Source organism: Branchiostoma belcheri, unplaced genomic scaffold (genome assembly GCF_001625305.1).
Source record: "Branchiostoma belcheri isolate BF01 breed outbred unplaced genomic scaffold, Haploidv18h27 scaffold62, whole genome shotgun sequence".
Classification (NCBI taxonomy): Eukaryota; Metazoa; Chordata; class Leptocardii; order Amphioxiformes; family Branchiostomatidae; genus Branchiostoma; species Branchiostoma belcheri.
The window spans coordinates 793,223-808,578 of NW_017804265.1; the positions used below are offsets into that span (position 1 = coordinate 793,223).

Sequence of the window (15,356 nt, forward strand, 5' to 3'; positions counted from 1 at the left end):
AGTGTTCAAACACCAGCCCGTATTTACAAGCTTTAAGTGTGGTGGTTACTTGAATAATTGCTAATAAAAGTAATGATAAAAGTGTGACTTTCCTGATATGCATTGTATACACCCCCCCCCCCCAAGATTTTAGACCCCAATGTACATGTGACACAGAAGCAAGATTGCCAAGTACTACAGAGAAATTTGGAGAATAACAACATTTTACAGATCTGAATAAGTGTTCAAAGCAGACCTGGAATAAAGCTTAGAGATTGTCAGGTAGATGCCAAACCTGCCTAAGAAGGCCATCCAGGGGACCAAGGTAAAGTGGTCTTCTTAGACAAGTGGTCTTCTTGTCAGGTCCTTCCTGCGCCTATGGACAAAAAAGAAACATTTAGGTGGTGATGCTTGGTTAGGTTTCACTGTATTTTAAATAAAGCTTTCAGATTTATACATGTATAACATATAAAGCAACTCTAACTTCTATATAACTTCTATATAACACTTGAAGCTAGCAAAGCAACTCTAACTTTGGAAGTTAGAAGTTTATATAACATTTGAAGTCAGCAACTCTAAATTCAACCTACAATTGATTATTTCTGCAGAAGGTCCACTAGGTCTGCCCTCCCCATGTCTTGTAGGATGGTCCTGAGGTTGTGTACGGTACAGGGGTTGGTTCTGTCTTGTCGCGATGTTCGCTGCCAGTGACGCAACACAATCTCTGCCGCCAGGAGGTTGTGTTGGGTACTGCAGTTGTCGATCAGTAGTATGTCTCCATTCGTTAGTCCTGAGGAGAAGAAAATATGAGACAAGAAAATTACTTTTGATATACTGTAGCTACTATTAACAGTAAATACTACTACACAACTATACTACTGCTATAACTACAAAAAAATGTTAAAACTTTCATTGCATGAGTAAAGAGACTCTTTCTACACAGCTAAGTCTTTTATTCAGCCGACGTTTTGGTGACTGTCTGTCACCTTCCTCAGGGCAAATCTGACTGGTTCACATTGCATTTCAGCACTAGGTGTCCTTCTATAGATGCAGTCAGAATCACCTTGAGGAAGGTCAGACAGACGGTCACCAAAACGTTGGCTGAATAAAAGGCTTGGCTGTGTAGAAGGAGTCTCTTTACTCATTGACTTACCAACATGATGAAACTATTCACGGATTTCCTTGCATGCGCGCTTCAAATCTAAATCTGTTCCAATATAACCGGTGGTGACGTCACAGGTCCAGTCGCAGCTTTAAGAGGGCCTGCAAGCCCTTTTTCGTAAGGCGTAATCAGGCCGTTTTAGACTTCGTAATTCGTAGGGAGCCTCCGCAAAAATCAACGTAATTCGTAATAGGACATTAGCCGCAAATCGTAAAGTCGTAATCAGCTCTGAGACTTTAACGTAATTCGTAATTGGCGGCGAAAATTTTGCGTAATTTGTAATCACTACCCCCCATTGCAGGCCCTCCTTTAAGGGAGCAGTGAAAAATTCATGATTAGAAGTATTTAGAGAAAATAATGTATCTCACCAAGCCTGTCTGCCAGGATTTTCCAGTTGTTCTGTGTGTTGTACAGCTGCAAACACAGCTCAGTAAACTTGTGGTATGGGATGTCCAAGTGTCCCTCATCGACAAGGACTTTCCTGATCATCTGGTCAATTGTGGTAGCCACCTGTCAGTAAGCAAGACATATATTAGGTAAAGTTAGCAGTCACTTTGTAACCTCTACCAAGGTTTGGGAAGTAGCTGAAAAGAGTAGAAATTGGCCAGATAGTATGCCAGGGGAGTCGGTTCACTAGAGAGTACAGTTTGCAAACATTCTCCTAGGAGACTAACTCCTGGGTCTACACTGTACTCTGAATATATCCCGGTTGAGGCTAGTCATTTTTAACTGTGTCTGAATTTCTTCTCTATGGTATACTGGTAAGTGCAAAAAACTGTGTCTGACAAAAAAAAGCAAAATCATAATGGCATCAACTTAGTAAACTAGTTAGTGAAATCAATTAATTGAACAAAAAACTTTGATTCACGTACCTCGTTACCACCCAGGCTTAGCTCTCGTACATCTGAAGCGCTGACTCTAGATCTAGATTTCTGTCCCTCTTGGTTGGAGACCTGTCCACCCCTGCTGTTCTCCTCCATGGTATCTTCCATCCTCGTCTCCAAACTTGTACAGGACCCACTTTTTGGCTGAGTGCTTTTACTGCTAGATGTCGCCTTTTTTGGTCGATGCTGTGGTTTTTTGTTTTGCCCGTTGGAAGACAGCTTTGTCAGATTCGTTGGAATGTTGTTTTGCGTGGTTTCAGATCCGGTGCTGTAGCTTATCATGTCTTGGAGCGAGGGGCACCTCCTGGAGTTGGGTTGGTCGGAGCAGAGACTATGAGGCACGGTGGGGGTCGACTCGTCCAAACTCACGGACCTACTGGCATCCGAGAATGTCTGTCGGGTGTTTGTAGGGGATTGTTGCTCAGTAGATCTCTCGACGGGTCTTGTAGAAGACGCAGCTTTTGGATCTGTGTTGTCATCTGAAGCCTGCGGACCAGCTGCCCCATTGTTCAATGATGCTACCTAGAAGACAGACAAAAAATGTCCAGACTATGCATGATAGAAACTGGTGGACGTACCAATTACTAATTCCCTAATACCAGCCCAGAAAAGAACAAGACAAGTTTTCAAGTACCAGAGTTATCAACCAAGGATTGAGGTGTTCAAAAACTCATTTCTTTCCTAGAACTATCGCAGAGTGGAACTCGCTGTCACCAAGTACAGTAGGGGCATTATCATTAGACATAATGTTCAAGGGTTAGGTGTAACAAGTGTTTGGTGTAACGTAGCCAGCTGCCGCCACGCCACGTGCCTGTGAAGCTGGTGTGTTGCACCAAATGACTTGTTACACCTAACCCTTGAACATTGTTGTGGATACAGATACCTCGTTGAGATGGATACTTTGGTCAGGAAGACAGTTCGCAGGTGTAGGGGTCGATAGCAATACGTCCTCAACTTCATCAAGATGACCAGGTGGAGAAGGATGGTCGCTTGTATCAAGGGTTGGCCTTTTCTTGGGCAGCAGGGGCCGTCTGGAGTTGATGGTGTTCTGTTCCTCCTCGTAAGAGCTACGGAGGGAGGAGACTTGGATGGGAAGGGACAGCTGATGGGGGTCGATCGGTGCTCTTGTACCTGAAGAAGAAGAAAAAATGGATCATAGCATACTGTAATTCCTGATTTTTTTCGTGGAAGTTTTTATATTCACATTTTTCGTGGTCACTTCTGTAATCGAAGCACTTGTACCTGAACAAAATACTAGTAGGAGGATTGATCATACATATGAATCGGTCCCTCTTGACACACCACTTTAAAGTTACAAGCCATTGGCGACATGTTGACAGTGAGTTATAATACTTGAAATGGCACGCAAAACATATGACATTATAGTGTTCTCATTTTGGCCAATTTATTATATAGAAACAAGCAGTGTTCATCTTTAGATAATGTAGATTCTGACTAGGGATTTGGAAATTCAATAAAATATTTCAAGTTTTGAAGTCTTAGTCAGCACAGGTAGACAGGCAAGGTGGCCTGGCTGGTAAGGCACCCAGGCCTTTCCATAAACCCTAAGTTTTGATGAACATACAGATTGGACCAAGATACAAGTCATAGAGAGTCGAGCAAAATTACAGTCAATCACAGAATAGTTTAAGAAAGGCGATTTGGTTAGAGTGTCAGTGTTTTGAAGAAGTGTAAAATAATACATGTAGAGTCTCAGAAAAACTGTTGTCTTCTGCTCAGTTGGCAAAGACACTTTCAATGACTTTCCACCTACCTGTATCAAATTCATTGACGTGATGTAAAATCATCTACAAAAAAACAAGTGTGCATAAAATATTAATGTTAACTGTTATCAACTTTTAATTTTTTTTGTAATTGTGAATATGAGTTGAAAGTTTAAGAGCTTTAATTTGAACCAAGAGTGTGATTATTTTTTAGAAAAAATGTAGTGGCAACTTTTATTCAAAATAAAGCTATAAGAAATGTGCAAATTTTACAAAAAAAGTAAAACTATTTAGAAGTAATTTGACAAAGCACTTTACAGGTTAATGCAATTAACATTGGATGTTAAAGTGAAGAACAGTACTGGACTTACTGGTTGTTGTTGTCCTGTACATGTATTTCCATTTACTGCATGTTCTGCAAGCACAAAATATGAACTTCAAGCTATATAATATATATATGTCAACAACTGTACCTATAACCTTACCAACAGGAATAAAAAGTTGGCATTAATAACTTTGCACTTTTTAGCAAAAACATTCCATGAAATTTCAGACTGTTGGTTGCTTAAGTGACAATCAGTAAAGCAGTATTAAGCACATACCTTCTGATGTTGGATTGGATTTCTTTCTCCTCTTCCAAAAGCAGCCTCCAATAATAGCTATCAGGACCAGAATCAGCACTCCAAACACACAAGCAATTATGCTTCCTGTTCCAAAACCTTGTCCATCCCTGGGTAAGTTGGGTTGTTGTACTGTCTTCGCCCCTAGAGTCTGACTTGCGGGCATAACTGTTTTTGGTTTTGAAAACATCCCCGATGAAAAGGCCTCCACTGCTGAGGATGAAACCGGTGGAGCTGTGGTGGAGGCGAAGGCTGTCGTTATACGTGGTGTAGAAAAAGGTGTGGCCGTGGTGGTTGTCATGGTAGCTGAAATGTCAATCAAACTTCAATCACTCTTCATTTGTTTGGTTTGATATAGCTAGCTGCCACTACGCCGCATGCCTGCGAAGCTGTAATGTGTTCCACCAAAGCGCAGTTATATCAGCTATACGGATACAGTTACAGTCATTTACTAAACCAATACTTTGAACGCTAGAAATTGAAAGGTAACATTTGCAAAATCTAGTAACTCTGTTACTTACAGTCAGTTTGAAGCATAATGCTTTTCTGTCCTTGTCCAATACTCCCACTCACTTCACAGACATAACTTCCACCACTGTCTGGTCCAACAGTGAACGTAGCAATCAGATTTCCATGTGTGTTTTGGGTCCCAGGAATGGCTTGGCCATCGCGGGTCCAGGAAAAACTGTCAGGGCGGCCGCCATCCACAGAACAGGTAAGTGTTGCCTGCTGACCAATGGTTGCTGGGTTGGGTGAGGCTGTTACAGTGATAGCTGACATGAAGAACGCACAAAACAAACATAACATGAGTAATTAAAAAAACAGATAACACAAAACTTCTCATGAAAGAATGAAATTACTAAGGTTAGATTCTTAAAATCATTCCCTAACATTGAATTTGAAAATTGTTTGGTATGGCTATAGTATATGGTATGAAAGTAATTCAAGAATGAAAGATCAGTATGAAAGTGAAAGACAATAGAAAATCGGAATGAGGAAAAAAAGAAAGTAGTTTAGGGACAAAGACTATCAAACACATAACCACCAATACAGGAACCCCCATGCAAACCCTTTATTCAGACTGGACAGGTTTTTCTGCCCCCCCCCCAAGACAGTCCAGACTGGACAGGTTTTTCCACCAACCCTTCCAATGCAAAGGTAAAACCCCTGCTTACCAAAGACAGTTAAGCCCATTTCTTGTCCTTGTGAACCACCTGGTTGTCGAAACTGGAAGTAGCCGTCTGTCACAGAGTCACCTGGTCTCGTGTTCCTGATTTGGACAGCATTGGGCAGCCCTGGCCGCTGACCAGGGCCTCCTGCATGTATCAGGGACATCCTACCTTCAAACTGGGGTATTAGTATCCCTGCTGTCCACAGCAAAGTTCCTGGTTAATCAAGGAAAAGGGTGTAACACAATAAGTCATAATGTCCTTGATGACCCTGACTAAATTCAAATGGAACGATCATCAGGAAACTGAGTTCAATTTCAAATTTCATTGATGACATGAAGTGCAATCAGTATTTGGATAAGAAAACTGTAGCCTGGGTGCCATCCAATTTGTAACGGCAAACCTGAAACGTTTTTTTGGGGGTTGCCGTTTAACAAATCAGATGAGTGGGGCTAAGAAAACTGGTCCTTATTGGACTACAATTTAAGGCTAACTGCAATATACTGTGAAATATACTGTACAATTCAGCTACACACTACTTAACATTAGATTTAGCAGGCGGACTAAATTATGCTAAATTTAAGACATCATTAGGCTATCTGTAGAATGCATCAATTGCTCAAGGTATAAATTACATGGCTACAATGTATACATGCAAGCCCCCTGTTCATTCCACAATAACATTACCTACTTGTTGTCCACTCGAGAACCCGTGTCACGTCCCCGCTTTCCCGAACGATGACAAGATACAAGTCCTTGCCGCTGTCAAACTGGGGAAAACTGCTGAGCGGCAGCAGTGCTGTTCCACCCTCGTAACCTTGGGATAATATGTCAAGGTCAAAACAACCCTGTCTTACAGTAGTATTAGTCACAGACTTAGTCAAGCCTAATGTCACACAAAGGTGAAAGGTCAAAGCCAGTACCTTTTGATGCACAGAAAGGTGGCAGGTCAAGGTCATAATTTTTAAATGAGAGGTCAAGGTCACTAGCCTTGTCACCAAAAAAAAGGTGAAAGGTCAAGCCCAGCACCTTTTGATGTGCAGAACTTAATGTTGCCATTTTTTCTGCAATGAGAGGTTTCTAGATGAATGTGAAGTGACTATCATCACAGCTAACATAGATAAAATCAATTGTGGTAAGCAAATAATGAGCTTTCAATCCTAAATCCTAATAGATGAACAAATAAACATACCTTTTACATCCAGCCCCTGGGCACTACAGCACAGGCTCAAGAGGAGCAGGGTTCCATATAACATCCTTAGACAAGCTTGTAGAGCAGTCATCATACCTGCAAATATGCACATGTATGTTATTAACAAATATACTATCTGATTAACTTTTTTTTTATGCTGGCCCGGTACTCTAAGAGAAAAGGGGACTTAAAATTTTTTTAAAGATGTTAATAAGTACATGATTGACCCCATAATCCTCCCTGGTGACACTGAAACTGAAAGTAAGTTACAATTAAAAGTGAAAGCAAATTTCATAGCTAATTAAGACAATGTAGAAGGCACGATTTTCAAAAGTAGACAATAAACATTACTGTAAACAACAGAAAGATTGCTCAACAGTTACTTAAGTATATAAGCCAATTTGTACGAACAAAGCGTTGATGTCAAAATGACGGGTGTATGTTATGTTTCGTCCTGGGGAAAAAAAAAGATGGGTCACATCCAGAAAAATTGTAAATAGAAATTACATCTAGCCATTCATCAAAAATGAACATAGTTTGTAGTGGTTTGAGTGGATTACATTAAAATGTTCAGAACCAAAGAGGCCATGCACAAAACGGTTTCTAAATGCGGAAGTTTGGTTTTGAAAGTTACACACAAAACACACACTGGTGAAACCATAGGTGAAACTGACAAGTTTTGGTCGCACGAATCAATGCATTTGCACGGCCAGGGAATCAACTTGAGGCGAAAAATAAGACAAAAGGAGAGTGTGCGTGTGTACTTGTAGGAATAACGTGAATAAAGGCTCGAAATACCTGTTGTTTCCATCTTTTCTGCCACCTTTTTAGCTGGGTAACTTTGCTTCCTCCCACACACGTACGGCGGGAGAGATGTCGAGGTCAGAGGTGAAATATACGTGTTTCTCGTCTCTGATTGGTCGAAAGTGCTGAGCTTGGTTTCGATATGACGTCACCTCTACTCGAGGCTTTCATTTTCGCAAATGTCAATAGAAACGATTCCCTTTTCACAAACGTGCATGTATATCGTGCCACATTATGAGAAATGATACCTACATTAAGAGAAATAATACCGTCTGATTTTTGAACGAGTTTCAAATTGCAAGGACCGCCTAAAGTTGTTGCTAACGTTACATGTGAAACTCGGGTGGACAAGGTGAGTTGAATATTTTTTTCCTCCTCATTTTTTCTTATTTGAAGGAATTGCAGTTTTACTGATAAATACAAAATAAAGTCTAGCCAAATTTTGTGACTTTTATGATGTATTTTTACTGTAAGAGTCATATATATTTAGCTGTAATGGACAAGCCACCCCCTTGTCTAAATGAGATGACCCTGTTTTCTGGACTGACCCATTGGGTCAGGGGGTAACATTGTATTTATTATACCCAAAGAATCTTGGCTAATCCAGCTTTGCAGTCAATATCTGCAAAGAATATCACATTGATTTATTTGTATATGTTTTGATTTTGATTTGTTTTATTTTATATATTTTACCGTTGGAGAGTTATGCGTTGGTCCCCTCCCCCCCTGCTACAATAATGAGCAATCACGGAAGTAAGTTCTTTTTTTTCGCACAAAATGGCGGCAAGTCCGTGCCTTTTGCTTTTTGCTGCTATTTTCCCAACGGTTTTGGGGCAGGAACTTCACATTGATGGTGAGTAAAACACGGCAATTCTTATGTTTGGCGTAAAACTGTTTAAACAAGGACTCAACACGTGTTCAAACGTTTGAATCTCATCATACAAAGTGAAAACGGGAAAGAATATGAAATCTGGGGAGGGGGGCGTTAGTCTCGTGTTACACCAAACCTAAGTATAATATAATTTTTAGCATCCGAGTTTAAGTTTATGTCCTATCCGCAAATAACTCGGGAGCTGAAATAAGTCTGGTAACCAGGCTTGGGTGTGTGTACGGCGTTAAAAAAGGAAGCCCAATAATTTCTTTTAAAAATCGTGCCAGCGATCGCGAGTGCGAGTGTAAGGAGTACCGTAACAAATCGGATGACACCGATTACATGTACCAAAGCTACAGGCTACATTTACCACGATTTTCTGCTATTCCCTGGTCAAAAACCCCGCATTTTCCAATACCGAAACGGTAGATGGTACTGACAATGATGAATTATAGGTAGGTCTGATTCCTGTTTAGACATTTTTTTCTATACTCTAGGCCACACCAATTTAATTTGTTGGTTCTCGGATTTTTTCAGAAAAAATATGAAGCGACAGGGCGAAAAAAAATAAAATAAAAACAGGTCTAGGCATCCTATTATAGGCTTAAATGCTACGAAATGAGCCATGAAGTCAACACAAAAGGCTGGGTTAAAATTCAAACATTGAATTTTGAACTTTTAATCAAACCACTGCAATGATAGATGGGAAAACTGTAACAACTAGGAAGAAAAGGACTATCCTCAACTGCTGGGGGCAAAACATGAGCATTTTTCAGTTGATTCAGAACCAGAATCATTTTTTTTTTTTTGCAAATCAGAAAAAAACGAAGAGGCGAATCCGAGAACCAACAAATTAAATTGGTGTGGCCCTAATATAACGTTAGACATCATTTAACGTTGAGTTATAATTTCTATAAGGAGTAAGAGCACTTGCAGTATGCACCAGTACTCGCCTTGGTAAGACTGTACATCTGTGTTAAGTACAAATGTACATGTACACAACAATTCACTATTGGATAAAAAAATTATTTTCTTGTTCATTTCTTACCAGTTGCTATTGGAGAAACTGCCAAGTTTCCGTTAAGGAGCTTCACCAACTTTGATGACAGAAAAATGCTAGGTCTGGCACTGGTGAATGACACAGTCACGATTGAACTTGTGACATTGGCAGCAGGTAACTCATTCATTTGTGTTCAGAGATACTGTCAACAAATAAGTACAGCTATATATGGTCAAGTTTTCACATCTCACCTTTTGAAGGAACACAAAGCTGGTTGTTGAATATTTTTTTTAAAGAACCTTCTTTTATAGTCTCAGAGTCAGACTCTCTTGCTTACCTCCTTTTCATATTATATTATTCATAATTTTTTTGTGTTTGTGAATTTCTTTTTTGCCAACCTTTGTGGTTAAACGAACACACAAACCCGTAACTCAGCCACCCAAATCAATCATTATACATTATATACCCGTGTACCACCCAGTTAGCCCTAATCTCCAAGGAGATTTTTCGGTGGGGGAAGACAGCATCAAATTGGCCAGACAGAATCCATTTCCCCAACTGTCTGGCCAATTTGATACTGTCTTCCTTCACTGAAAAATCTGCTTTGGAGATTAAGTTATCCCAAGAAGCATAGAAAAACTGAAGTGTTTTGTTTTATCTTAGGAGCACCAGTACAAAATGCGATCATACATGCGAAGTGGCAGGGCCGCCTGTCTCTGTTAGAGGGACCAGATGGAACAGTAGCTGAGCTGAGTAATGTTCAACCCAGCGACACTGGTAGAGAGGTGTACTACCAGTATCAACAGACACATGGCCCCGAAGGACAAGGAGCAAAAATGTATGTCAACATCAAAAGTAAGTTACAAAGAATTTGCACTTCCTTTTGCATGTGCTTGTGAGGATATATTATTGAAGATGTCACCAGCTGAAAAAAAGTATAACAAAGTCTCAAATTTGCACCATCTTTGCATGCAAACTGGTTATTTTAAATGCCAAAACTGTACATATCTAACTACTACCAGTACTAGGACAATCTTTTTTTTTAATGTAGTATTTGGTCAAGAGGCTTACAGGTGACTTTATTGAATCAATTAAAAGTAGCTAGACTGGCTAAAAAATTATGATTAACCAAATGAAAGTTACTACATGGTAAAGAGCATGAAAGTTCATCTGTGTTGGTACAAGTCATTATGAAATAAAGGCTAAGCTTTAACTTCCAACACTTAGATTACAAAATTGGGACTTACCCAAATTTTCGGTTGACTCCATCAACCACCTTGTTCACGGAATGGACCCGTCTACTCTTGGAACGTGATGTCAGAGACACGTGACCGGTAACATGGTAAAGAAATAAGCTGTTTATTCTGTTTTTGCACTTACAGTTCCCCCGCCAGCTGTGTCTTCATTCAGCATCACTAATGCTGGAGAAGATTATGTTAACATCACCTTGGAGCAGGTGAAACCTTACGACTCTGCACCAGTCGGGTACCGCCTGGAGTATAGAGAGGCCGGTAAGGCTTTCATAAAGTGTACATATTTGACACTTTAGGTTGCAATTTACAGTAAAGCCTTGTCTTAGCAACTACTCAAGGGACAGAGGAAAAATAGTTCAGGTGAGAGTGAGTGGTTGCTGAACAGACAAGGGTTTGGACTGCACCAAATTGTTGACTTTGCAATTCCAGCCACCAGTCAAATATAAGGTGCACATACAGCGTATATTATAGCTATTATTAGTTTTATGTATCAAGTATTTCCAGCGATGCAGTAGTAATGTAGTTAGTAGTATCCAGTCTTTGATTATACTGCTGCCAGGGCTACTGCAGTGGTAGGCAGCAGTTGGCTAGAGCTAGTGTTGCAAATATCAGTGTTTCTTTTTTCTAATCAGGAGTCGTCAGCTCTAGTGACAGCTGGAACCAGACAGGCAGAGTTTCTCACAACCCAAACGTGACAATTCAGCTGATTAAGGTGGAGGGACTGAGTCCTGGTGCCAAGTATCAGTTTAGGGTCATGGCCTCCAATCGTTTTGGGGAAAGTTACTCTCAGATCCTGGAGGCTGGGACCAAAGAAGCACAGAAAGGTGAGCATGCAATACTATAACAGGTAATATTAGTTTCAGTTATGTCATGGGTACATTTTATCATACAAATGCATTCAAATGAGAGGTGTATTGAAAGCTTCATGCACAATTGTATTTACAGTTGCAATGATGATAGTTTTTGTACGCCATATGTTTACATGCTGCGTGAAATGCATTTCGATCATGTACCAGTAGTATTTGTTCCTCGATCGTTTATCAGGTAATGAAGTGTTCACGTTTTTCATCACATATTGAAATGTTCGAAAACAGTATTAAGTGTGTTTTTTGTGTGCTTCCCAAGCCAGGCCACATGTTTTTTTTTTCAAAATGCATGTTTTTTGTTTCAGGGCCTCCATTTCACTCAGGATATATTGCACTTATCATCATCATCGCTATTTGTATACTTCTGGCTGTTGTACTTTTGCTGTATTTTCGTGTGTATCGAAAAAGAAATAGCCAGCCAGACCATCTAAGCCTTGAAGGTAAGACAGGAAATAATTATTTGTTATTGTAATTTATCATTGTAAATGATTAAACACTCAAACTAAAGCAGTTTTTTTTACAATAAAACAATTTTAATAGCCTGTTTCAAAAATGTGGGAAAATGTTGGAGGTGTGGGGCAGTATTTGCCCACTCTATAGCTACCTTCATACCAAATTTTGGGTCATTTGGGTCACTAATGAAGATATTGAATTAACCAAATGATAGAAGAAGAAGTAGGAAAAACATGAGAGAAAACCATATATTTCATCCATGCCATCATAGGTATGAATGGACATATAAAAATCTACAACATTCTTGAATGTACATCATTTTTATTGTCTGGACTACTTGCATGTTTATATAGTATTAGTAAGTGACTGGCATAGGTAATTGTTAATGCATAATGAACATACATGTACATTTTTGTACATTGGAATACTTTTTGATTTGAACTCCATATATAAAATTTGGTGGTTTGCTGACAGATCTGATGCAGTTGGTCAGTTGCAAGGAATTAAATTTTCTTTTTATATTCATTATTAGAACTACAACAACTTCAACCACCACCTGAACGTGTAGACCCACCACCAGAACGTGTAGACCCACCACCAGAACGTGTAGACCCACCACCAGAACGTGTAGACCCACCACCAGAACGTGTAGACCCACCACCAGAACGTGTAGACCCACCACCAGAACGTGTAGACCCACCAGGGACAGGAGCTGAGGGTAACAATGAACCAGGTAGGCATGCAACATGCACTGTTTCTACTTGGATTTTATAAAATATTATAATTTGTAAATTCCCTCAATAGGGCCTCAAAGTCTCAATCACATCAAGTGTTTCCATGTGTAGTATGCCCTTAATCAGGACAAAATGTCACAGAAGATACCAGTGTATAACTCTACAACAATGAGTTTTAAAACCTAGCTGCTGAGCTTTTAGCTCTACCAGACATGGATGCCTTGTTAGCTAAGTTGCAAGTTCTAGTAGTAGTTAACTATTACACTAAGTTTAGTAGTAATCAATGGTTTCATGAAATTAAGGACAAAGTTTCTCTTGCTAGGTGTATTTTACTGAAATGTAGAATATAGAATTCATCGTGTTTTAATCTTGTGTGAACTGACCATAATGGATCTGAAGAAACTTCGCTGGATGATCAAGACATTGAGACTGTTTCAGTCTCTTCAGGTGGACAGCCAGCAGCTGATGAATCAAATGACCGCAGCATTCTAGAGCCAAAACAACACTACTCTGGGACCGGGAGAGGATCTGAAGTTGAAGAAGGACGAGGTAAGCATGATCCTAATCAATTTACTTTTTTGACATTGTAGATATTATTTTCTAGTATTGATATTTGTGTTTCCTAGTTGTAAATTATTGAGTTATTGCACCGGTGCAATAGCTCAATTGGTAGAGTGCTCGCTTTGTAACCGGGAGGTCGTGAGTTCAAACCCCGGCCAGGTCATACCAAAGACTTTAAAAATGGTACACACTTCTTTCTCTGCTTAGCACTCAGCACATATGAGAAAAAGTGTGGGGAGGTCAAACACATAGCACTACCAGCGGACCAGCCCCCTGCTGTAGTGCATTGCACAATTGTGTGTCGCCCGAGGGCTACAGAAATGGATATGGGCACCACCCTACGCTCTGCATAAGAAGCATGGGAGACCTTTCCTTTTCCTTTCCTAGTTGTAAATCCCAGTAATAGATAGATGAATCTGATAAAAATACAGTCCTTATACTTTGTTTTACTCTCAGTGTTGACAGACAGGGATAATGGTTCTCCTGATGAAAAACAGCCCCTACTGGATGACAACGAGACTGATGCAGTTCCCTCAAGTATGTCAATCAGTTCTTTATGTTTCCCATGTTAGAAATTTGTTATCTGAGTGTTATGTTTGGGGTCACAACTGTTATTTAGTTTGAGTAGTCGTTACTGTAATGCTATAATGTCAACTCTCACAATCCTACAGGTTAACCCATAAGCTGTAAAAAGTGGTGAATTTAAGAACGGTACCATCCAGGTGTTTGAGGCATTGAAGGCTTTCACACAACAATGTTTTTTAAATGTTGGTCATACCTGATGAAATTGATATGAGGGTTGACATTAGTTGGTAGCTGGGACATGAGATTCAAATTATTTAGGATGTTGTCTTGCATCTTTGTAACTCCATCCATACTTACATGTAACTTGATACTTTTATGTCACTTTGTTTTCCACACTTCTGCAGGTATTCTGGATGCGGCATTTGAATACAGGGTTGCCCTGTATTATGATAAGAAAAGTAAGAACATGGATGGCATCAAGAGCATTCGTGCAACACTGGAGGAATGGGGTTTCTTGGTGTATGACCTCCATAGAGATGGAGAAGACAGTATTACAGACAGCTATGCCTCCAGTGTAAAGAAATGCCAACATGGCATCTTCTTCCTACCAATCCAAACCCCAGTGGCAAAGTTCAGGTTCAAAGGATTTCTCCGAAACAAACTAAGAGAGGATGAAATACCTCAGAGGAATCAAATTCCGATAAGCTTCCATGATGGGGATCTGGAAAACACAGATGAGTCCGTGCAAGTCTGCTTGGGTGATGCTGAACCTCTACCTTACAAGAAGAGTGAAACTTTTGATTGGAGGCAGTTATACAGAAAGCTGGCAATACCAGGTGAGAGACTGCTTGCACAATGATGTGTTCAGCTAACTAGAAAGTCTAAGCTTCTTAGTATTGTTCAACTATCAAATTTATCGTACGGTAATAGTTGTTTTACCTTCACATTTTGTATGATATCAGCTTTCCTAATTCTGTTGGCTAGACCATCATATTAAAAAGTGATGATCTAAAAGATCCACTAAATAATAAATGCAGTTTCAGTACTAGTAATGCCTTCAGATATCCTGGTGTTAGACATTACTTAAGAAGGCCTTGATAACACCAGTTGCAGTCATAGGTACCTGGCAGGATTTTTTAAGTCAATATTATATTTTTATGTTATATTTTTTTTTAAACTTAATAGCCCCTATTTTGCCATATCAGGTTGTCCATTAACAGTGGAAGGGGTCAAGAGGCTAGTGGGAGCAGACGCATTGTCTGTTGAAGAGCTTGCAGAGAAGCTTAACATCCCACAAGAGGTGCTTTATGGAAACCATGGTGTCACAGAACTGTTTGGACATGAACTGAGGCAGAAAGAAGAGGTAAGTAACTGCTATGTTTAGATAATCTAAATCTGTAACATTTTAGTTACTTTATATGTGGAAGCATTCAAGTATTGAATATATTTACTAAAAACTAACTGCAAATGACTAACTGACCTTGCTACATTTCACAAATCATGTACAAAGTATATTTAGACAATTTCTGTATATTTAATCTTTTTTTTTAATCCCTTAG

General features: G+C 39.7%; 2 protein-coding genes across 2 annotated transcripts; one reads left to right on the plus strand and one right to left on the minus strand.

Moving 5' to 3' along the window:
• Positions 1-526: 526 nt before the first annotated feature.
• Positions 527-7,604, minus strand: LOC109483029. Its single transcript, XM_019785984.1, has 12 exons — positions 7,529-7,604; positions 6,731-6,826; positions 6,230-6,355; positions 5,545-5,754; positions 4,891-5,142; positions 4,352-4,675; positions 4,121-4,164; positions 3,800-3,833; positions 2,909-3,156; positions 2,014-2,547; positions 1,510-1,651; positions 527-769 (listed from the first exon to the last, which is right to left on the minus strand). Exons 1-12 carry the CDS (start codon positions 7,539-7,541, stop codon positions 576-578), a joined length of 2,217 nt encoding a protein of 738 aa, XP_019641543.1. The 5' UTR covers positions 7,542-7,604; the 3' UTR covers positions 527-575.
• Positions 7,605-8,297: 693 nt separating this feature from the next.
• Positions 8,298-11,104, plus strand: LOC109483030. The gene is made up of 5 exons (XM_019785985.1): positions 8,298-8,387; positions 9,457-9,579; positions 10,069-10,260; positions 10,788-10,916; positions 11,088-11,104. Exons 1-5 carry the CDS (start codon positions 8,312-8,314, stop codon positions 11,102-11,104), a joined length of 537 nt encoding a protein of 178 aa, XP_019641544.1. The 5' UTR covers positions 8,298-8,311.
• The last annotated feature ends 4,252 nt before the right edge of the window (positions 11,105-15,356 follow it).

Bases quoted from the DNA above. Each gene is read 5' to 3' on its own strand.
- LOC109483029 (XM_019785984.1), bottom strand. The intron at 5,755-6,229 runs GTAGGTAATGTT...TTGATTAACCAG, and splicing joins GGTTCTCGAGTGGACAACAA to GAACTTTGCTGTGGACAGCA. The intron at 2,548-2,908 runs GTATCTGTATCC...TCTGTCTTCTAG, and splicing joins AAAGTATCCATCTCAACGAG to GTAGCATCATTGAACAATGG.
- LOC109483030 (XM_019785985.1), top strand. From the start codon at position 8,312: ATGGCGGCAAGTCCGTGCCTTTTGCTTTTTGCTGCTATTTTCCCAACG. The intron at 8,388-9,456 runs GTGAGTAAAACA...ATTTCTTACCAG, and splicing joins GCAGGAACTTCACATTGATG to TTGCTATTGGAGAAACTGCC. The intron at 10,261-10,787 runs GTAAGTTACAAA...TTGCACTTACAG, and splicing joins AATGTATGTCAACATCAAAA to TTCCCCCGCCAGCTGTGTCT.